Below are 21,999 nucleotides of genomic sequence, written 5' to 3'. Positions count from 1 at the left end.
TCAGCGACTTTCTCTTTTGTGCGGATGGCAGTGATGATTGCCAAGGCTGGACCAGGAAACCAGAAATCCAGGTACATTTGTAGTTGTAGGATTTCCTTTTTTTTTCCTTTCATTTTTAACGCTTTATCAATCATTTAAAATGTTTTCTATGATTCCACTCACTATAGCCATCTTTTTCTGTAGGTTTTAATCATATTCATTATAAAATACTTTCCTGTAACTTTTCTTATCTAGTATTATTTGCAGATCTATTTCCATTGACTGAATCTGGATTTTTTTTCTCGTGACTCAGTCACATTTGTCTGTTTCTTGGCATGTCCGGTATTTTTTATTGTATATCAGACATCATGGATGACAGGACACAGAGACTCTGGGTTCTGTTATAATTCTCTGAAGAGTGTTGAGTTTTGTTCTCCAGGGGGTTGAATTATTGGAACATCACCAAAACCTTGCGGAGGCTGGGCTTTTAAGTTTTATGAGGGTGGGTATTTTCTGATTTTGCCCTTAGTTCTAAGGCAAATCTCTTATTTCTAGAACATAGTCTTTATTACCAAGGTGTGATCCTTTTGGGGTTTAAAAGAAAAACTGAGGCGTTTACCAAGCTCCTCTGTCAGACTCCAAATTCTGTCTCCCCTGGAGCTAGCAGCAAATGAATCTCTTCTCAGCTTTTGGCCTTCCAGCTCTTTCTCTTTCCCTGGAATCCCTGGAATTCTGTGGGCAGTTCAGGCCAGCCACATATTTGAAGTTTATTGCTTTCAACTCCTCACCTGCAGAGGCTCCAAACTTCACTGTGTTGCCCCCTCAGTTTCCAGCTGCAGTGTCCTTCCCAAACTCCATCCTCTGCCTTCTGCGGCCAATAGGACTGTGGCTTCCTGTTTGAGGTCTGGCTGACCAGAAGAGAGAGCTCAGGGAAAAAGCAGCTCTTCTTTTTAAAAATAGTTGTATTTATTTATTTTGAGAGAAAGAGAGCATGCAAGCGGAGGAGGAGCAGAGAGAGAGGAGAGAGGGAGAGAGAGAGAGACAGACAGGGAGAGAGAGGGACCCAATCAGGCTCCTTGCTCTCGAGAGCGCAGAGCTTGACACGGGTCTCCATCTCGCAGTTGTGACTTGAGCCAGACTCAAGAGTTGGGTACTTAACCAACTGAACCACCCAGGCGCCCCAAGCAGCTCTTCTTTCAAGAGCTGCCTTCGTCCACTTTGCTTTTTGTTCTTCTCGTTGTTTCCAGGTGGCTGTTTCATATATTCTGTCCACATTTCATAAAGCAGAAAGTCCTCTACCTTTGGATTTTTGAATATGTAATCCATATCATCTATTCCAGAAGCGAACTATTAAAATAAACAAGCATAGAAAATTGGACAGTAAGACCTACTGTAAAGGCGGACGATTATCCGACCTTAATTCAGAGGATGCCTTTCAAAGTCAGGGTGTACGAGCTCAGGCAAACTTGACGCAGGCCCCACCCCCACCAGCAGCGTGGTCTCTCGGGCATCACAGACGACGCCCCGCCGCACGCCCCGCCCCCCTCGCCCGCTCGCGCCCGTTTCCATGGCGACGCGGCACCAGGCCGGGGCAGTCGAGCCACCAAGTGGGAGTGCAGCGACCGCAGAGGCGGCGGCAGAGGCGGCGGCAGCGGCGACATGAGCGCGGGGGTGGCGGCGGCCGGGCAGCGGCCCCCCAGCTCGGGGCTCCCGGGCTCCCGGGGCACGTCGCGCCTGCGCCCGCCCGCCATCCTCCAGCCCGCGCAGCACAGCACGCAGGTTGGGCTCATCGAGGCGCAGAAGCGGGTCGTGGACCTGGAGAAGAGCCTGCAGTTCCTGCAGCAGCAGCACTCGGAGACACTGGTCAAGCTCCACGAGGAGATCGAGCACCTCAAGCGGGAGAACAAGGGTGAGTCCGGGCGCCGCGGCCGCGAGTGAGGCGTCTTCCGCGGCTGGGGCCCGAGGGAGAGGCAGACCTGCCGCTCCCGGGTGCCTCCAGTACCGAAACACTCGTGGACTCTAGAACACGAGGTTTAGAAACCCTTAAACAGGGTATAAGGAGGACACAGGGCAGCAAGCCCCACCCCGGGTCCTGCTACGTGGGTCTCGGACTCCCTGCCTCCTCCGCACCCCCAGGCCCCAAACCTGGGTCTTCGTGGGCGGGGTCGACGGGGCCGCCCCACCATCTGGTGATCTGGTGGGGTGGTCTGGCTGTGTAGCGTTTCCCACAGTAAGCCGGGTCGCAGTCTCCTCTCTAGGCAAGTCGGGCCCGCCTGTTCTAAAAACTTTTATGGAAGTAAAAAGTGCGAGTGTACAGCTCAGTGATTTTCACAAACTAAACACAGATCGAGAGCCGACTTGCCATTCCCATCCAGCCCCTCCTTGGACACCTCCCCCTGCCCCCGCGTCTCCTCAGGGCAGGTCCTTCCTAACTTTGCCCCGCTGGTGGCTCCTCACCGCCATGGGCCAGGCCTGAAGCAGAACTTAAGGCCTATCACGGTGGGACACTGCTGTCCTCTCTTCTCCCTTATGCTCTAGTTGGAACTCCTCCCCCCACATTCTTAGCCCTGTCTCAGTTTCTCCCCACCTTTCTCCTGTTGCCTTTACCTGAAGTGCTATTAGATCAAGGGCTCACCATGATGTCAGGACTCCCTCCTCCTGACATAAGGAGTCTTGAGTCTCACCCCTGTCCCTCCCTGATGCCCAGGCTGGATGTGGCCAGCCCACGTTCTGGGTGTCACTTGATCATTGCTCTGACCACATTTGCTCATCCATGACTAGGGGCTCCTGGAGGACTGGGTCATCCTGACTCACTCACCTCTGTTCTTCTGGAGCTTGGGGCTCCACCTAGCAGAGGGTGCCCTATAGATGTCATGGGCAGAGGAATGGACTCCTGGCGAGGCTCTCACCCAAGGGCTCTGGCTCAGGGAACAGCTAGAGGCATTGCTGGCCCTAAGACACCCAGGGTAAAGGCTTGGCCCATGGGGCAGTGTCCTGGCTGCTAAGGTCATGTGTGAGGTCTCTCAGGGGTTCAGCGGGGAGTGCACAGGGCAAGCCAAAACCTCTTCTCCCCAAATGGCTGCAGTTTCAAAAATGACCAGTGCACATGCTTGCTTTCAGATCTCCATTACAAGCTAATAATGAATCAAAAGCCAAAGAAAGGTAAGACTGAGGCCCTTGGGTGCCTGATGGGAAATTACTTCTGTCAGGAGTAGCCCCTCCAGAGTGCTTGTGTCTACCCAGCTAGCTGCACTGGCCCATGTACTATCCCAGTGGGGAGGAATCCTGGGGGACCTGGACAGACACCACTGCCCCCCACCCCCCGCCATGGTGTGGGTGACTGTGCACCCAAGCACAGCAGGTGGGGCTCTCGGGGATCCCAAGGCCTGAAGTCTGCAGTAAGGAAGCAGGAAGAGCAGCTTGGGGTGGGGCTGCCGAGACCCCACCCCTGCCACCACCACCCCGCCCCCGGGCCCCCAGCCTTGCGGCTCTGCTGGATTCTTTTACTTGGGTTGCTGCTATGGCAGCCCCCAGCCCTGTGCCTCTGGCACAGACGGCTGTGGGCACAGTCCTTCTGGGGATCCTCCCTGCCATGTCTGCTGTGACCAAGTGTAGAGACAGAGAGACCTGCAGTCACTCGTCTAAGGCCCTTCCTCATCGTGACAGCCCCTTTCTCTTTGCCTGTCCTCCAGCCCAACCCAGGGAGACTCAGGCTGTGTTGGGCCTGTTCCCCCCACATACCTTTGGGGCCAAGTCTGACATCAAGAGGTGGTCTGAGAGGTGTTAGCCTGGTATGCCCCAGTCTGGGGGTGTCCCGGGGCTCCCTTCCTAGGGGACATGGAATATGGGAACAGTGGTGGTGGGCCCTCCTCGAGCGGAGCAGAGCAGTTCCAGTGAGCTATCCTGGGCAAGTGGCAGGGCCTGTTAATGGTCCCAGTCCTGCAGGGTCGGGGGTCCCCAGTGGGCTATCAGAAGAGGCCATCCTCCCATTCAGGGCCTGCTTCTTCGGGCCCAAGCCCGCTGCTTTCTGGATGGCCCTTCCAGAAATCACCTTCCCCTTGGCCTTGGTTCTGCCTCACCAGAGCGGGGGGGAGGGCTCTGCACAAACACAAACACAAACACAAACACACAGGCCTGCAGGGCCAGGAGGAAGGTACGGGTGGCCTGGCCCCTCCTAACAGCGGGGCACAGAAGTGTCCGGGAAAGCTGGGACCAAGGTGGTGCTGCCACCATCTCAGACTAACCCGGTGCACTTCCCACAGGCAGCACTTCCAATTCCAGCTTTCAGTCCATCAAGTCCGTCTCAAACTCGACCTTGTCAGGTGGCATGCCAGCACCCTCTGTGAACTCAGGGTCAGGGGAGGGGCACGTGCCCCACTGGGGCCCTGGGCCCCGATGGCCAGTGTGGGGTGCTGACCAGATTGCACCTTTGCCAAGCTCTGTGGACTTAAGGGTTAAGGAGTAGCTGAAGGGAGCCAGAGAGGGTGGCCGCCAGGTGCCGTCAGCTGACACCAGCAGGAAGGAGCCGAGGCGGGGTGTGACAGGACCATGGATTGGCCAGAGGGAGACTATGAAAGCGAAAGCGGGGTTGGCTACAAAGGAAGTGAATGTCAGATCAACGTGGGGCACAAGGTCCTGTGGCAGGCACACCCTGCCTGCATACAAAGAGAGGAGCCCCTGAGCCTTCCTAAGTGGTCTTCCAAGGGCAGCCTGGCAGAAGCCCTGCTTGTCAAACACGACAAACACCTGAAAGCAGGTGGATACAGGTGGGACAGCCCTGCCTAGCGTTCTGGGCTTGTGGTGTCCTCTGCAGAGTGAGGGGAGCTAATAGCCCCTTCTCTGCACTCGGCCTCCCTGAGAGGCCAGGCATCCTCCCCGGGTGTGGCCCTTGCCCCTTCCATGCAGGGCCTAGGCAGGCCGTGGGCCTTGTCCGTGGAAAGGAAGTCTGTGCAGGCCGGGTCCCAGAACTCTCATACAGTTTCATTTTGCCCCAAATGGGGTGCTGCTTCAGAGTCAGGGAACAGCTGCGGGGCCACCCTGACCCCTGGACTTCCCCGAGGCATGGGAGACTGACCCAGTACAAGTAGGGGGAGGCCAGCTTCTACAGCAGCAGTAGTTTTAGAGCGTTCAGCAGGCACCACCCACAGACCCCCTTTTTGGGTCACCTGGCAGCCCCCACAATGGGGACTCTGTTACCATCTCTCCTTTACAAGGAGGAAACCGAGGCAGAGGGCAGGCGCTCCTTGGGCACTCACAGCCAATCCTGGAGGACGTGGGCCCTGGCTCTTGATGCCCACCCACAGTGACTGCCCTGTCTGGGTCTGATCTACAGCCAACTCTCAAGGAAAGGCCAGGCCCCGGCCCAGCTTCTCCAAGAAGCAAGACTCAAAAACTGACATTCCTCCGAAGACGGACCTGGAAGAGAAGACCCCAGCTGCTGCCCTGTTTCACAACAGCAAGCGGGACAACGCTCCAGGGGTGCAGGGGCAGGCCAAGTAAGGGCTCACCTGTACCCTGTGGGCCCAGCGTTGCATTTCGTAGGTTCACATTCTGGAAGCAGCCAGCTGCCTTGCCCTTCCAAATGGGTCAGTCTCCAGAGTGAAAGCAGACTCACTCCAGGCAGGCCCATCTGGCGGGCAATGCCCTGTGCTGACCTGAGCCCACACGAGGGTGCCAACAGCAGCCCAGAAACTAATTTCTCACAGAAATGGAACCAAGTAACTTGGCCTTTACATTAGTTTGCTTTTCACCAAGACAACAAGCAAAAGAACAACAGTAAGTTGGGTTCCTGGGCTCACCCTGGGAAATGTGCTTGGCCTCCGCAAGGCACAGAGCCAGCAGGCCAGAGCAAGACCGGGTTGACACCTGTTTCTGGGACTTCCTGGAAAGCAGCAGTGAACCTGGACTTTGCATCCGAAGAGACCCTGTTGTCCCCTGGGTAGTTCAGCCAGCAGGGCGGGGTCCTGCTTCTCTGCACGGTCCTTACTGAGAGTCCCTCTCAACCAGCCCCACGGGTGTGGGGTCAGGACTGAGGGCAGTCACACAGCTTGAACCACATCTGACCCTCAGTGCACCTTGAGGGGAGAGGAAGGGATACGCCCAGGTCACAGCTGGCACCAGAGTGGCCCCCCCACCCCCGCCACCTGGCGTCTGGAGCACCCTGGTCAGCAGAAGGGAACCAGACCCCGAGGAGGCTGTGTAGACACACCCTTCTTCCCCACACCAGCCGCACACTGGTGTGGATGCCGCCCTCAAGAGAGGTGGCGGGTGGTTAGACCAATCCTGGCAGGCTAGCTCTGGGCTGCTGTTAGTGCCTGTTCCAGAGATGAAGAAGTGGAGACGTCCAGTTCAGCAGCCCCCTGGGTGGCAGGCAGCCAGCACAAGGGCAAGCAGCCCCCCGTGATGAATCTGCCCCTGCACCTGCGCAAGCCCACCACGCTTCAGCAGTGCGAAGTGGTCATCCGCCAGCTGTGGAACGCCAACCTCCTGCAGGCCCAAGAGGTGAGGCTCAGGCAGCGGGGACCCCAGTGCCTCCGCAGACCCCGCCCACTGCCCCTCTTCTCCCTGCCTTCCAGCTGCAGCGCCTCAAGGCCCTCCTGGAAGGGAACCGGAGGAGGCCCAAGGCTGCATCTGAGGAGGCCGGCCCCAGCTCTCCCAAGTGAGTGATTCGGCGTGGCCCCCACCGCATCCCGGTGAGGTCTGCTCTTTTGGGGCTCACTACCGACTCCTCTTTCACCAGGGACCAGGAGGCCCTTCACCAGGGAGCCATGCAGCTCCCCAAGGTCCCCACCAAGGGCATCCCCAAGAAATGGTGAGTCCCACCGGCAGGGGGAGGGTGGGGTGGCCTGAGCCCAGTACATAAGGGGCAGGGACAGCTCAGTGCCTTGCCTGGGGCCCTGCTGCCAGCCAAGTCTCCGCTCCTGCTCCCGGGGGCACCTGTAGTGACCTCCCTCTGCCCTACCAGCCTGATTCTGAGCCCTATGCCCGTGGCAGAGCGCCCCATCCTGCCCGCGCTGAAGCAGACCTTGAAGAGTAACTTTGCTGAGCGGCAGAAAAGGCTGCAGGTGGTGCAGCGCCGGCGGCTGCACCGCTCTGTCCTTTGAGGCGGGCGGCACGTGTCGGCGTCTGCATGCCAGGTCAGGGCCAGGCCAGTGCCCTACAGCTGGAGACGCTAACCCTCTCTAGATAGCACTTCAAAAGAATTCGAACACGTTTAGGCCGCGCGAAATTCCAGATAAGCAAAGTTCATGGCAGATAAAGTACTTGGTTGCCCTCAGAACCGAGACACTATTTTCTTGCTCAGTATTTTGCTATTCTGCATTTACACAAAAACACATTAAATAAGTATTACCCTACCTGTTGAAGACTGGAAATAAAGCTCGTTTCTCCACTTGTGAACCTCATCCCTCACCGCTCTCTGACATGGCTGCCCTGCCCTGTGCCCCCAGCTCTGCTCCCTGCGGTGGGAGGGGCCCACTGGGGCAGTCACCAGGACTTGTCCAGGGCCTGGTGGGTGCCCTGCGCCACGGGCAGGCACAGCATGCACCCTTCTTTGAGTGCAGGGGGTTTCCTGGCCCTTGGCTGGGCTGGGACTGCCTTCCAGGCACAAGGGCAAGTCCCGTCCCCCCTGCCACAGCGCCGTCCAGCCTCCACACTGACAATCCCAGCTAACGAGCCATCCTACCGAGCCTGCCTTCTGCTGTGGAGGGCCACGGCCATGGGAGAATGGTCCTCTCCAGGGCGCTGGGGCCCCACCCTGAGATTCCCACCCAAGAGCCTCACCACCCCCTTACTCACCAGAACCGAAGCTTCCTAGGTCTCATGGGTGTGGTCAGTTTAGTGTCGACCCTCCCCTGGCAGGACAGGGCTACTGGCCCCACTGGCCATTTCCTCAGTGCTGATCTCTGCCTCTTCTTTGGGCAGCAGGAGCTTTGCCAGAAACCTCGGGGTAAACCAGGATGAGGCACTGATACTGTCAAAAAAGGGTGAACTAAGGTCTGGGCATCCACGGCCGTCTCCAAGGTGAGGAATCTGGCTCAGCCCTGAAAGCATACCTCACTGGATAGTGGTCCCAGACTTGTGGGAGGGGACACAGTGACAAACTCACGACAAACACAGGAATAATAAATTTATTATAAGAACCACAGATGACACGGTAGTGCACATACAAAAGGGGAAACCTCTCATTGCCAGAGGGCTGATGCCCTGTCAGGGAGCTTTCACTCTCTGGAGCAGCTCTGATGACGCCAGGTCCTGAGGATGCTGCCCTGACCCAAGAACAGGCCCAAGTGCCCAGTGAGTGGGCACGGTGCCAGGTACAGGATCCACTCAGGTGTCCCTGCTCCCTAGGCACCCCCACAGTGCTGAGCAGACCCCCATGGCTTAAAGGGAGAATGCCATGAGGTATGAGTCCCAGGTGATGGCAGGGGATTCACAACTGCCTGCTGGCCGACTTTCCTTCTGAGACGCAGCCAGCGGCCCTTGGATCCAGGAGCTTCCCAGTGGCGTGCCCCCCACGGCAATGGTGGAAGGGTCTGAACCCAAAACCGTGACCAGAGAATTCTGTGTGTGTTTTCAGGGTTTCCTATGCTCTCCATGTTCCCCTACAGAAACAAAAAGTTTTCTGGCACACACACAAGAGGCTCTAACGAGACCTGGAGTTCTCCCCCAGGCTGCTGAGGAAGGACATGGGCCCTGGAGAAGCCAAGGGGACAGCAGCCCAAGGAGGAGCACACAGGGCTGAGGCATGTCCGACTCCCGGGGGGGAGTGGGGGTGGGGGAGTCCCAACCCCACCACGAAGCAGCCAGCTCCACAGCCACCTGCCCCAGTCACGTACAAGTATGGGAAAATGTTTGGCAGGTCCCCAAGGCAGAAGATAAAAGCAGGAAAGCTAATCTAAGCCCAGGTTCTCTAAGGGAGCCAACACCTAGAAATGTCCAACGTGAGGTGCGTGTCCGCTGTGGCCCCGACAAGGCTGCCGGCTATCCCCGTGGTCCCCAGTGGGTGGGTGGCTAGGCGGCGGAGAGGCAGGCCTGGTGGATGCTCTGCGCCCAGGTGTTGAGCAGGGCTGTGACCGAGTGCTTGTCTGGGAGCTGCAGCAGCCTCGAGGTCATGCACCGGTGCACTGACTGCAGGAAGGGGTTGGCGTCTGCAACAGAGCAATGGGCCATGAGTGCCGCTGTGACCTCCGCCGGGACAGCCAGTGCTGGGCCTGACCCTGGGCTGCACAAGCAACTCTTTATGAAAGGCCACCCCACAGACACAGGGCTGGCGTCTAGGGCATCGAAGCCAGTCAACATGACCAGGATGCCATCTCCCGCACACAGTGGGGTGGCCAACACGGTCCCCTCCCAGGCCCATGCGTCAGTGGAGAACTGGAATGTGAACAGGTCTGGAGCCCAGGGCTTTCTCTCAGGGACAGCCTTGGGATCCCAGCCCTATGCACCAGCTCTGCACTGCAGGGGGACTGGCCACCATCAACAGGGGTCTCTCCGGGCCTCTGGTTTGAAGCCATGTCACCCAGGTGGGTCTCCGTAAGCCCAAGCTCCTTCTGTACTCCCGTAACAGCCTTGCAGAGGCCCACAAAGGCGGTTGGACCTGCTCGCCTCTCTCTCACTATAGGTGACCGCCCTGCAGACACAGGATGGACCCCTTTCTTCCCAAGTGACTTCTGGGCAACCCACTCCTGCCCACAAAGGGGCAGCAGAGAAAGGGGAGGAGGGGCCTCAGCTGCGGGGCACAGAGCAAATCTCGGTTGCCCTGAGCTGATGCCCCCTACCAGGGTCCCTAGACGGCAGCCGTGAGGCCTCCCCAAGGCTGTCCTCTTGGCTCACCGTACTGCCACTGCCTGTCAATCCACAGTGGGCTCTGGGCGGGGTAGTCGGCAGGCACACTGAGCTCCAGCGGCGGCACGCTCGGGAGATCCTTGTCATCTGCAACACATGTGTCTATGCCTGTGACCTGGCCCAGGCTGCCCTGCCTCATAGCCCTGCTCTAAACAGGGCTCTTCATATCCCAAAAGGTTCTGGTGAGGCTTGCTGCAGTCTGGAGGTCACTCTGATTCCCACTTCCACATCTCCCTAAGGCCTCAGGCAAGCACAGCCGTATCTGGTTGGGAGGGAGGGGCTTCCCCGGCAGGCCGGTGAGAGGTAAGACTCTGTGGGCTCAGGGCTCTGCCCTCAGAGCACCTCCTGGGCCAGGTATGTGTGAGGATCCAGGAGGACACAGGGATGGTGGGCTTCAGGGTGTGGTGTGAGCATGCCTGTTTGTGGGAGGCCAAGTGCCTGTCCACATGGATCATGCGGGCCTGTGCTGGGCCTGCTCCAGGGCCTTGGGCTGTAGTTCGGGACTCACTCTCCCATAGCACCAGCCCCGCCCTCCCCTGTACGCACCCAACTTGCATATCAGGTGGACGGTGCCGTTGTTACTGCAGTGAGATGGGTCCAAGTTCACCAAGAACTTAGGGTCTAATCTGGCCACCTCCCCCTGGAGCACGTTAGGAATGCTCTGCCGTTCATCGTCTTCAAACCTACGCTTCCGAGTGCATACCACCGGGGCCCTGGAAGAGACCACCATGGTCGCCACACCACACTAGGCTGTGGCCCGTGGCCCACGGCCCGCCACCCACTGCGAGGCTGAACCCTGGACTGTACGTACGTAATGGGTGGGCCGTGGATGGCCGTCATGGCTGGCACGAATGTACGGTACAGGGAATGGTTGAAGACAGGTGAGCGGATATTGGCCAGGACGGCATCCAGGAGTGGCTGGCACAGGTACTGCTGCTTGGTTGGCGGCACTGGGGGTGGTGGGGGCGTGGGCTGTGACAGGATGGGGAGTGGGGACGTTAGCAGCCCACTCTTGGGGAGGCTTTCCAGACCCTGAAGTCCTTATCCTTCACAGCCAGACTGCTGTGGCTTCCCCACAACCTCTGCCCCCTGGAGACAAATACGGCTGATCCTGGATACATTCTCCTGCCTTCTGCAGCCTTGACCTTCCCCAGAGTTCCCTTCCCCCAGGGCTTGGACTGGGGCTGGGCAGGGCTGGGTGGAGGCCTGATGGTGGAGATGGGCATACAAGAAAGCCCATGCACCTGGGGGCTGCAGAAAGCACCCCAGGACCACAGCCACAGGGTGACTTCTCCCATGTTCCCACATATACTCTCCTTCCGCACAGCAGACCTGACCTGGCAAAAGACTCCTGGGCAAGGTCCCCAGGCTGAGCAGCATGGCCCCTCTGCCCACTCCTGACTGTGAAGGCTTCTCTCAGCTTGTGGTTCTGAATTCTCCCCACAGATGCCTGTGGCCCTTTGGACACCACCAGGCCATGGTGCCCCACTCACCACTGCCATGTCATTCTTGAGCTTCTCCAGGGCAATCTCACACTTCTGGAGTGTTTTCAGGGGGCACCTATGGGGAGAGGGGATGTGACTGATTCTGGGTGCTCAAGGATGAGGTGTCAGCGGCTCTTGAGCACTCATCCCAACCGCTCCCTGCCTAGCTTGTCCTGGTGTGCATGGAACCAGCCTTGGCCACCAGAATCCTCCACAGGAGCCCCAGTCATTGAACTATTCCTAGACCCAGAGTATACGGCAAGATAGTCCCACGTCCAGGAGCTGTCCGGTCCTGCTCATCAGAAGAGGGCATAAAGGTGATGGGTCAGGGGGAGAGACAGAGGCCAGGTCCCTGCCCCAGGCCCTAGAGTCCCAAAGAGGGATCGAGCCTAGAGGCTTGAGTGCTGCCCAGCTCCAATACATCTAGTTCTGCAGTTTCTAGCATTTTGCACAGTAAATAGAACAGAGAAGATCTTCTAGAAGGGAGCATAGCCAAACTGATGCAGAAATAGGGACAGAACCCAAAGGCCAGTCCATGTGCACAGTTCTGCAGAGCTGGCCCGTCTCTGGCGTTCAGAGCAGCACAGCTGGCAGGTAGGGGCAGGGCACGTGTGCCATGTTGTGAACCAGGGCTCCAATGCCTTACAAGTGCTTCTCAAGGCGATGTCTTGTTTCATTTTCACAGCCAACCCGGGTGAGCCATAGTCACTCCTTTTGCAACGGAGTAAATGAGATGCAGTCATTTGCCCAACGCCACTGGGAAGTCAGGGGCAGGGCAGGGGCTGGGTACTGGCACAGGCAAGGGGCCAAGGGCTTGGAGTCACCTGTGGAGGCCCGAGGCCCCTTCTTTAAACTCCGTCTCACCACCAAATGCCCGTCCAAGGCTGGGCTAACCAAGCTGCCAGACATGGGCACACCACTGTCCTACCCCCAGGACCAGGGGCAAAACTCACCGCTTAGAGGGATCTGTCAGAATGTCCAGAAGGCTCTTCATCTTACTCAGATCCTTTTTTCTGTCTGGGACAGAGAGGGGCTACTAAGACACGTGCCAGGGGTACTTGCATCCCACCCGCCCCCTCCACTGCACCCCTGCCCTGGCGCAGCCCACCTTCATTTTTATCGATCTTGTTGATCATACGGCGTAGGGGCTCGATGTACTTGGAGAGCTGCTTCAGCTTGTCCAGGTACTGCTGCTCCTCAGCCTGGCTGGAGCCAGCTGGGCTCATGACCGAGCTGGGATTCACTGCAGAACACAATGTGGTGAATGCGGCTTCAGCCCACAAGCCCGGGCTCTCTGCAAACCCTCAAGGTGGGGGATCTAGGGCTCACCCACCCCATTACAAGCTGAGGCCTCCAGAGGGTAAGGGGGTGAATCTCAGCACCTCAACCCACAGGGCTGTGTATGGGTTACATGATGGGCTCTGGTCCCTGGATCACACACCCACCCCAGGCCTGACTTACCAGGGGTGTTTAAAGGTCCCGGGGAGGGAACACTGAAGTTCTGCGGGGTGCGTGCCGTCACTGGACTCTGGGAGGGCTGCGGTGAGGGGCTGGGCAGGAAGCTACTGGGGGAAGGGGCAGGGCCGGAGCTGCAGCAAAGCAAAAGCAGATGCATCTGTGAGCTGGGGCACGAGGTGGGGCCCGCCCTGGGAGCCAGGCAGGGAGGGCCACCCCGGCCAGGCCTACCTGACGTTGGAGTTGGGCTGCGAGCTGGGCTGGCCAGGCTGCGGGGACGGCTGGGGGGGAGGGGGCATCGACTGCGGGGTCTGCACCTGCTGGCCCGGCGATGGTGAGGACAGCATGGTGAGGCTGTTCTGGCTGACCTGGAAGTGGAGGGGGCTCAGCCTGCTCTTGCCTGCCACACACTCTCACTCCTGCTGCACCCTTGCTCCCTCCCCCCACCCCAGGCCCACAGATTCCATCTGCACAAACAAGCCCCCTCTCCCTCTCAGCTTCACCCGCACACCTTCCTTCAGATGCCCTACCCTGTGAATACAAACATAGGTACAGCTCCCCACCCCAAGGATGGACACAAGTCCATGATCACTGAAGTGCTGGCCGAAAGGCCATGCTGGGTAGCCCTTGCTCCTTGGCAGGGAGACCATAAAGTCTACAGGCTTCTAAGCTGGGACAGGACATTCCTATGTCTCTACCTCACAGGTGTGGGAGCCAGAGAAGCTTATGGCCTTGGATGGTGCTGCCTGGCCTCCCCAGCCTGTGATTCTCTCATCTGTGTGCCTGTGAGGAATGTGCTCTGTGACAAATGGGACTGTCTTCCTACATGCTTCCATGAACCCCCTCAGCCATCAGGCCACAGTGGGAGGCTGTGTCTCAGGTTTAATGGGAGCAAAGTGGCCCCTGTGTCAGCCCTTGCCAGCACAGGTGGCCTGAGGATCCTCGGTCTGACGTTTGAGTGAGTCCCACAGAGAGCTGCCTCGCCCAGGACCAATCCAAAGGCCCTGCCAGTTTCAGAGCTTCCAAGGATTGGAGGTGGTGGCTTCTTCCACACCCTAGTCAAGCCCCTGAGCATCCCTTCAGAGCCTGCTTCCTGTAGCCCAGCCCACAACCCCCAACCCTAACTCTTGGACCATCCAGTTCTGCAGATGAAATCTGGCACTTCTCCCAGGGCACTCCAGACACTGGTGACATCTGGGGCCACAGCTCCACGCCTCCCTCCCACACACTCCTCTGCCACAGTGCTAGGGGGACTGGGTGAGGATCACTCTGGGGGTTGCTAGTCTCTTGGTCCTTGAATCAGGGAATAAGAAAAAGCATTTAGAAGAACCCAGATCCCACCAGGAAGACAGGATGCCCGCCCTCCTTGCCTGCCCATTCTCCTGGCTGGGCAAGGGGCCCTGACCTTTCTTCCAGTATACCAGACAAAGCTCCTAGAGTCAAACATCGTTCTCCTCCCACAGGGTGTATAGGCCAGAGAAGCTACATGGGACGCTGGTATGGTAGGGGACCCGGAAGCTACATTATCACACTCCTAACGCAGATGGGTCAGAGCGGCACCAAACCCAAGCCACTGGCCCACCAGCACATCTGCAAACAGAATGAGCTGTCCCACCACTTGTGACTAGGCCCCAGGCCTGGGAGCAGAGGGACAGGAACACACAAGCTCAGGCCTCCAGCTGCTGGGCCCAGTTGCTCTGCCAAGTGAAGCAAAATGGTCCCAGGTGATTCACACTGATGTCAGCAACATCAGAAACGGGGCCTAGGGCAGCTTAGTGTGCTGAGCTGAACCAAATGCAGCAGATTTCTCCTAGGCAGGACTCGCCTTCACAGTGCTGGGATACATTGAATCCCATGGCAAGCAGCATGGCCCCTGCCCAGCGGTGGAAAACAGGCTCTAGAATCCACTCGGGTGCCAACAAACTCCCAGGACTAGGAAGGTGAACAGGTCATTTTGGAAGAGCCCAGGTAGAGAAATGGATGGTGCCAAGAGGAAGAAGGCCCTGGGCCTGGCCTGCTAGGTATGGGAACTCTCCTTGTAGTGGTTTCTTGCAAAGCCCCTGCTGTCACCTCCTCTTTTCCTCATCTGGACCTACTGCCACACACTGCCCTGCACTCCCTGAAACTGCCTCTTGCCATATGCCCTCTTCCAGCCTGTAGCTCAAACTCCCCTGGCCTCTCCTGCCCCCACCTGCCCCAGGGAGGAGCCTTAGCCTTAGCTTCTGCTCCAGCACATGTCCCTTCTAGAAGGTACATGGCTCTTGTCTTTAGTCTAAAGCTGGTGCTTCTCTGAAGGGAAATGAGGCATCTGCAGGGTGTCACGGCTGGCGCAAAACCACCGCAACGAGAAGGCCACTGCCTAGTTCACTTCCCACCTAAATGTATGAAACTATATTTAAAAAAATTTTTTTTAATGTTTACTTATTTTTGAGAGAAAGAGAGAGAGACAGAGCATGAGCAGGGAAGGGGCAGAGAGAGAGGGAGCCACAGAATCCTTAGCAGGCTCCAGGCTCTGAGCTGTCAGCACAGAGCTGGAGACGGGGCTCAAACCCATGAGACGTGAGATCATGACCTGAGCTGAAGTAGGACGCCCAACCGACTGAGCCACCCAGATGCCCCTGAAACTGTATTTTAAAAGGCACCTGGGCAGCTCAGTCAGTTAAATGTCTGACTTTGGCTCAGGTCATGATCTCATGGTTCGTGAGGTTGAGCCCTTCAATGGTGTCTCTGCCTTTTCAGATCCTCTCTCCCTCTCTCTCTGCCCCTCCCCTGCTTGTGCTCATGCTCGCTCTTGCTCTCTCTCAAAAATAAATAAAACATTAAAAGAAAAATAGGGATGCCTGGGTAGCTCAGTCAGTTAAGCATCTGATTTGGCTCAGGACATGATCTCATGGTTTGTGGGTTTGAGCCCCACATTAGGCTCTATGCTGACATCTCAGAGCTTAGAGCGTGCTTCAGATTCTGTCTCTCTCTCTCTCTCTCTCTCTCTGCCCCTCCCCTGCTTGTGTTCTTTTTCTCAAAAATAAATAAACATTGCTGCAGCAACTTCTTACTCAACACGTCTCCGGAGGCGAGGGAAACAAAAGCAAAAATGAACTATTGGGACCTCATCAAAATAAAAAGTTTCTGCACAGCAAATGAAACAATCAGCAAAACTAAAAGGCAACTGACAGAATGGGAGAAGATATTTGCAAATGACATATCATTTAAAGGGTTAGTATCCAAAATCTATAAAGAACTTATAAAACTCAACACCCAAAAAACAAATAATCCAGTGAAGAAATGGGCAAAAGACATGAATAGACACTTCTCCAAAGAAGACATTCAGATGGCCAACCGACACATGAAAAAATGCTCCACATCACTCATCATCAGGGAAATACAAATCAAAACCACAACGAGACACCACCTCACACCTGTCAGAATGGCTAATATTAACAACGCAGGCAACAACAGATGTTGGTGAGGATGCAGAGAAAGAGGGTCTCTTTTTGTTTACAGCAGCACTATCAACAATAGCCAAAGTATGGAAAGAGCCCAAATGTCCATCAATGGATGAATGGATAAAGATGTGGGGTGTGTGTGTGTATGTGTGTGTGTGTGTGTGTGTGTGTGTACACATACACACACACACACATATACACGCACACAATGGAGTATTACCCGGCAATCAAAAAGAATGAAATCTTGCCATTTGCAACTACGTGGATGGAACTAGAGGGTATTATGCTAAGCGAAATTAGAGAAAGACAAATATCATATAACTTCACTCATAGAGGACTTTAAGATACAAAACAGATGAACTTAAGGGAAGGGAAGCAAAAATAATATAACAACAGGGAGGGGGACAAATTTAAGAGACTCTTAAATGTGGAGAACAGAGGGTTACTGGAGTGGTTGTGTGAGGGGGGATGGGCTAAATGGGTAAGGGGCATTAAGGAATCTACTCCTGAAATCACTGTTGCACTATATGCTAACTAACTTGGATGTAAATTAAAAAAATAAATTAAATTAAAAAAAACATTTTTCAAAAGTTGTTTGAAAAAATAAAAGGTACCCTCAGCACTCATACCATGGGGAAACAGGTCACACTTTCCCCACACCGTTTGCTTCTGGGTTCCATGGAGCCACTGACTGCACACAGCTCCCCTGGGCATTACAGTCCACAAGACACAGGGAAAAGAGGCCTGCCCGGGCCCGGGGCACAAGCTCAGTGCTTCCGTTTCCTCTCCTGAGCCTGCCTCTGTGTCCAGCTTCAGGCTCCCCACATCCACACTCCAGGCCGCCATAGGAAACCCCTAGGCTCCCTATATCCAATCCAGATCTCTTTGCATCTGACAACTCCACTGGAAAAATACCTAATTCAGTTGGCAGCATATTCCCTTTCCCAGGCCTTTAGGCCTTCCAGGTTAGCCCAAGGCTCCCAGGCCTCCTAAATCCCGCGGACACACCCAGGATGAGGGGCTATGCAAAGGCCTCCGTCAAGAAAGAAATGGCCTAGCAGGGCGCCTGGGTGGCTCAGTCAGGTATCTGACTTCAGTCAGGTATGATCTCACAGTCCGTGAGTTTGAGCCCCATGTTGGGCTCTGTACTGACAGCTCAGAGCCTGGAGCCTACTTCGGATTCTGTGTCTCCTTCTCTCTGCCCCTCCCCCTACTTGCGCTCTGTCTCTCTCTCAAAAATGAATAAATGTTAAAAAAAAAAATTTAAGGGGCGCCTGGGTGGCTCAGTCGGTTGGGCGTCCGACTTCGGCTCAGGTCACGATCTCGCGGTCCGTGAGTTCGAGCCCCGCGTCAGGCTCTGGGCTGATGGCTCAGAGCCTGGAGCCTGTTTCCGATTCTGTGTCTCCCTCTCTCTCTGCTCCTCCCCCATTCATGCTCTGTCTCTCTCTGTCTCAAAAATAAATAAACGTTAAAAAAAAAAAAATTAAAAAAAAAAAAAATTTAAGAAAGAGAGAGAGGAAGGGAGGGAGGGAGGGAGGGAGGGAGGAAGGAAAGAAATGGCCTAGCAAGGTGGCTAATGAGATAGAACCCCCCCAGGTCTTCAGGTTTACATCTGGTCTAGCCAGCTTCTGGGGCAGAGGGGAGCAAGATGGCTGTGTCCCATTAATGACGTATCAAGTCCTCCAGAAGGGAAAACTGCTGACCCAGCTCTGCATTTTCCCTCCCTAGGCACGTTCTGCAAGCGGCACAGGTAGGTCTGTCACAGCAGCTAGCACACGCCATTGGACACTAGTGCTGCACCTGCTCGGGGAGGGAGCTCTGAGTGCCTGCCTGCTGTCACATGCATGTCACACATGGTAAGTGAGAGTTCAGAGGGAAGTGACTTGCTCAAGGTCACATGACTAGTGGAGGAGTCCAGGCACCTCAGCATCATCTACTTTCCTACGGAGCAAGGAAAAGTATCTGGGAAGGGACCCTGCACAATGTCCCAAAGGGAGTAGAAAGGGAAGGCAAAGTTCAAGCAGAGGGGACACAGCCAGAGCACAGGTGGGCGGCAGGGCCAGGCTGCTGGGCTGCAGGGCAGAAAGACTGGTTTGGGGAGCTATGTGCTATGAGATAACCTGTGGAGAGGCTGGTGGCACCATACACTCTAACCCTCCTGGGACCACCCATGCCCACCGGACATCCCTGGAACTGCCCCATACTCCTGGCCCCTGTACATGACACATCCCCAGGAGTCACTCTACAGGGTAAAGAGGAATATGGACTCCACTATGGCGCCATCTGCTTACATTGCCAGGGATCCCAAGTACCCTCTGGACTCCTGTGCTAGGCATGTCATCCAGCATGTGTCCAGCACAGAATCCAGCTTTGTCATTGTTGTCAGGATCATGAAGTGCTCCCCCACAATATGAAGATGCAGTCAAGGGACACAGTGCAGGGTCGGGGGGCAAAGAAGAGGCTGAGATGAGAGAGCCCTGTCTCCTGAAGGGCTGACAGAAGAACAGACTTTCTATTCTGCTTGTTTTCCTGAACCCAATTTGTTGCCGCAAGGAAAGAATAAACCAGATAGGCACTGTGCACATTGTGTCAAGGTCTGAAGGTGCTGGTGGCTGCTGAGGGCTCAGTTGGGGCGCCTGCTGGATGGCAGGGTTGGCTTCTGGCTACACTGTAATGATGCATTTCTGGAATAAACTAGCTTTTCTCAGGAGGGACTAGATTGGGAGGGCACAGACACAAAAACAGCTGCATACCAATTCTGGAGCCAGGTCTGTGGCAGGCCAAATGCCCACAGTGTGTCTGCCACTGTTGCAGGGGTGGAAGAAGGAGGCTGGGGGAGTGGGTTTGAGCCTGCAAGCCAGGACCCTGCTGAGAGGTCAGGGTGGGAAGAGGGAAGGATGCGGAGCCTGGGCCGAGGATTTAATTTGAGCGTCTTGGGTCTGTTTTGCAGGTGGCAGTGGCTCCTCCAGCTTCAAGCACTGTTAGAGGGCCAGACAGAAGTGGACACCTACCACTGCTGAAGGGGTGACTACAAGGACTTCTCCTAAATGTGTGAACTGAGACCCACTGCAGTGAGAACGAGCAAGTCCATACACAGAAGTAATTCAAGGCCTGGCATACACCACATACTCAAAACGTTAGGGATTTTATTGGTCTTACAAAAGTCAGCCCTGCATGTTGATGCCAAGGTCATTTCCCCACACCCAATAACCCAACCTGTCAACCCAATGGAGACTGAGAGGCTGCGGGAAAGGAAAACAAGCAGCTCTAGGTCAAAGAGCTGAGAATCAAAGGAACCAGGATGGGAGACACTCAATAGTGGCACGTGGGCAGGTACTAGGGCTTGGGGGCTGCAGGTGCCTGATGCTCCAAGGGATGGAGCCCTGAGCCAAGAGTCATGTGGAGGACCCTATGCAGCGTTGGGTCGCGAGGAGCTGTGCCCGGGCTCTGCCCTGCCCAGCCCTCCATGCCACCTAGGTTACAGGCCTACTTTCCTGCCCCACAACTTCTGTTCCTCTAGCAAGCTCTGTCATAAGGCCTTCTTACCAGCAGATTCTAGCTACTTCTGCCTCCTGTTATGCAACAACTACCAAATGGGAGGCCGATGCCAAAGAACTCACACTCGTCAATGAGCAATTGCTACTGGCACACCTGGGGTGACTCATAGGGGTCAGGAGGCAGGAAGAGTGACGATAGACCATGCTGCCAAATGGCAAGGCCATGATCTCAGGAAAGCTCGTGCCATTGTTTCTGTGGCATGTGGCAGTATGGTACAGGGCCTAGGGCCAGACAGACGATGGCAGTGCCCTGCACAGACTACCTCCCTCACTTGCAGCAATGGCAGTGTCTGCACATGCGCCATCAGGGAAGGGCAGGATTGTCTGCTAGGATTAGAGATGCATCTATCTGCCTTATGATAGAAACGGAATCTTACAGTTTTGGCAAGTCTGAAGTTTTCACAGCAAACCCACTAAAATGGAAAGCCCGTAAGATGAGGGAACCTCCTTACCATTTTATTCTCAGAATCTCAGAACAGGGCCTGGCCCACAGAATGCACATCGCGACCATTTGTTAAACAAACAAATACACCATGGAAGAATTCCAGATGTCATACAGTAATGGAGAGCCAGGAATTCATATCTCTGAAAACGTGTGATGTACACAGAAGTCTTTATATACCTAGAAAGGAATGTGTGTAGTAAATTCTACACTCCACACAGGAAATTCTAGAACAGCACAGTCCTACAGAACTTTCCACAAGCTTGACTTGATCTACAATCTGTGCTGTCCAGTATAATAGCCACCGGCTTCCCCATGGTGCCACCAGGCACTTGATATGTAATTGAATTTCAACTTAAGGAACTGGAGTTTTACTTTAATGTAATTTTTATTAGTTTAAATGTAAATACATACATATGGCTGGTAACTATCCGCACAGCTCAAGAAAGCAAAACTATCTGCTTAGCTTCAGTTTTATGTTACCACAAAAAGAGGCACTACCATAACTATCTAAAACACTAAATTTCTTCATTTCTTTTTTGTTAAGTAAACTCTATCCCCAATGTGGGGCTCGAATTCACGATCCTGAGATCAAGAGTCACATGCTCCACTGACTGAGCCAGCAGGGCACCCCTAAAACCTTAAACTTTAACGTAAGAAAATTAGCTCCCATCTTCTCCACCAAATGAAAATACCAGAGCTACCCAAAGTATTGAAATGCAAATAAACACAGGTGTTTACTCCTATGCCCTCAAGAAACAGAAGCTGGGCTTGGCTCATGTGAGCTTGGTTAGGCACTTCCAGGACCACAGCAAAGGGAGTCACTGACGATTACAATGTGCCTCACAAAGGTACTCACAGGGCCCTGAGCTTTCCGGGGGCCCTGGGCACTGCCCCATAAGTACCTGTGCTGAGAGGGCTGTCCACCCAAAGCGGTAGAACTTGAATGGACGGCAGCTGAGGTGGTGGTGGTGAACGGGAACTGGGCTCTTACTTCCCTCACACCTTGGGCCAAGGCTGCAGTGATCATCTTGAGGTCAGAGGGATAACAGACAAGGTGATTGCAACAAACACAGTGCATGGGTGGGTGGAAAGGGGCGTGCAGCCTAAGACAGGAGTGCCCACTGGGCTGTGGGGGTCGAGAGCAGCCTGGCCTACGTATTCAAGCTCACAGCATGGAGGCCTGTGTTGGCATCGCGAATCCAGGGAGCCACCCAGGCACCCCAAAGAGTTTACTTTATTATTATTTTGTTTTTGTTTTTAATGTTTATTTATTTTTGAGAGACACAGAGACAGAGTGGGGGAGAGGCAGATAGAGAGGGAGACACACAATTTGAAGCAGGCTTCAGGCTCTGGGCTTTCAGAATACAGCCTGACATGGGGGTCGAACCCACGAACTGTGAGATCATGACCTGAGCCGAAGTCAGACGCTTAACCGACCAAGACACCCAGGCGCCCCTCACCTTTCATTTACACAAGTAATGTCAGAAAAAACCGAACCTGATGTATAAGGCTCAGGGCTTACTAATTTTCCTGAAACACCAACTACCACACTTCGCCCCAAGTTAAGAGTCTCAGCCATCCATCAGGGCCACAGCACTGGCGAGCGCCACAGGACATCTCTTTTCTGCTCTGAGAGGGAGGACTTGAGAGACAGGAATGGAGGACTGTGTGCTCAGGCTCCCAAAGCCAGCACTTCTTTCACAGAACCACACATCAGGACACACATTATCAGTAACAGCAAAAAACTGCAAATAATCTCAAGGTCCAAAAACAAGATGGCAATTAAGGAC

General features: G+C 55.2%; 2 protein-coding genes across 11 annotated transcripts in view; one reads left to right on the top strand and one right to left on the bottom strand.

Annotated features, from left to right (window-relative positions):
• Window positions 1-1,590: 1,590 nt before the first annotated feature.
• On the top strand, window positions 1,591-7,377 carry LOC128777040 (coiled-coil domain-containing protein 74B-like). Of its 5 annotated transcripts, XM_053902301.1 has the most exons (8): window positions 1,591-1,888; window positions 3,100-3,141; window positions 4,242-4,301; window positions 5,312-5,474; window positions 6,303-6,480; window positions 6,555-6,637; window positions 6,719-6,790; window positions 6,944-7,377. In XM_053902301.1, the coding sequence occupies exons 1-8, from the start codon at window positions 1,639-1,641 to the stop codon at window positions 7,080-7,082; spliced, it is 987 nt and encodes a 328-aa protein (XP_053758276.1). In that variant the 5' UTR covers window positions 1,591-1,638; the 3' UTR covers window positions 7,083-7,377. The 5 variants fall into 5 exon arrangements, with proteins under 5 accessions (XP_053758276.1, XP_053758272.1, XP_053758274.1 ...); XM_053902299.1 differs by lacking the exon at window positions 4,242-4,301 and having other exon boundaries at window positions 1,593-1,888; XM_053902298.1 differs by lacking the exon at window positions 4,242-4,301 and having other exon boundaries at window positions 1,593-1,888; window positions 6,291-6,480.
• A 713-nt stretch (window positions 7,378-8,090) lies between these two features.
• Window positions 8,091-21,999, bottom strand: part of LOC109258626 (mediator of RNA polymerase II transcription subunit 15) — a 66,995-nt gene continuing 53,086 nt past the window's right edge. For 4 of the 6 annotated variants that reach the window (XM_053902292.1, XM_019435582.2, XM_053902294.1 and 1 more), the window contains 9 exons: window positions 12,996-13,132; window positions 12,771-12,898; window positions 12,418-12,552; window positions 12,263-12,326; window positions 11,319-11,385; window positions 10,637-10,797; window positions 10,372-10,538; window positions 9,814-9,912; window positions 8,091-9,128 (listed from right to left, as the gene is read on the bottom strand). In XM_053902292.1, coding sequence (XP_053758267.1) covers window positions 8,992-9,128; window positions 9,814-9,912; window positions 10,372-10,538; window positions 10,637-10,797; window positions 11,319-11,385; window positions 12,263-12,326; window positions 12,418-12,552; window positions 12,771-12,898; window positions 12,996-13,132 — 1,095 coding nt within the window. In that variant the 3' untranslated portion in view covers window positions 8,091-8,991. Of the gene's footprint in view, window positions 9,129-9,813; window positions 9,913-10,371; window positions 10,539-10,636; window positions 10,798-11,318; window positions 11,386-12,262; window positions 12,327-12,417; window positions 12,553-12,770; window positions 12,899-12,995; window positions 13,149-21,111; window positions 21,237-21,999 lie in introns of all 6 variants that reach the window. The other 2 variants (XM_019435586.2, XM_053902291.1) reach the window with 2 other exon arrangements.

This window comes from Panthera pardus, unplaced genomic scaffold, assembly GCF_024362965.1.
Source record: "Panthera pardus isolate Hobbes unplaced genomic scaffold, ASM2436296v1 HiC_scaffold_15, whole genome shotgun sequence".
Taxonomy (NCBI): Eukaryota; Metazoa; Chordata; class Mammalia; order Carnivora; family Felidae; genus Panthera; species Panthera pardus.
This window is presented reverse-complemented; position numbering and strand designations above follow the sequence as displayed.

Coding starts and splice junctions, on each gene's coding strand:
- LOC128777040 (XM_053902301.1), top strand. CDS start 1,639: ATGAGCGCGGGGGTGGCGGCGGCCGGGCAGCGGCCCCCCAGCTCGGGG. Junction 4,302..5,311: donor CTCAAACTCGACCTTGTCAG/GTGGCATGCCAG, acceptor TCTGATCTACAG/CCAACTCTCAAGGAAAGGCC. Junction 6,791..6,943: donor AAGGGCATCCCCAAGAAATG/GTGAGTCCCACC, acceptor CTGCCCTACCAG/CCTGATTCTGAGCCCTATGC.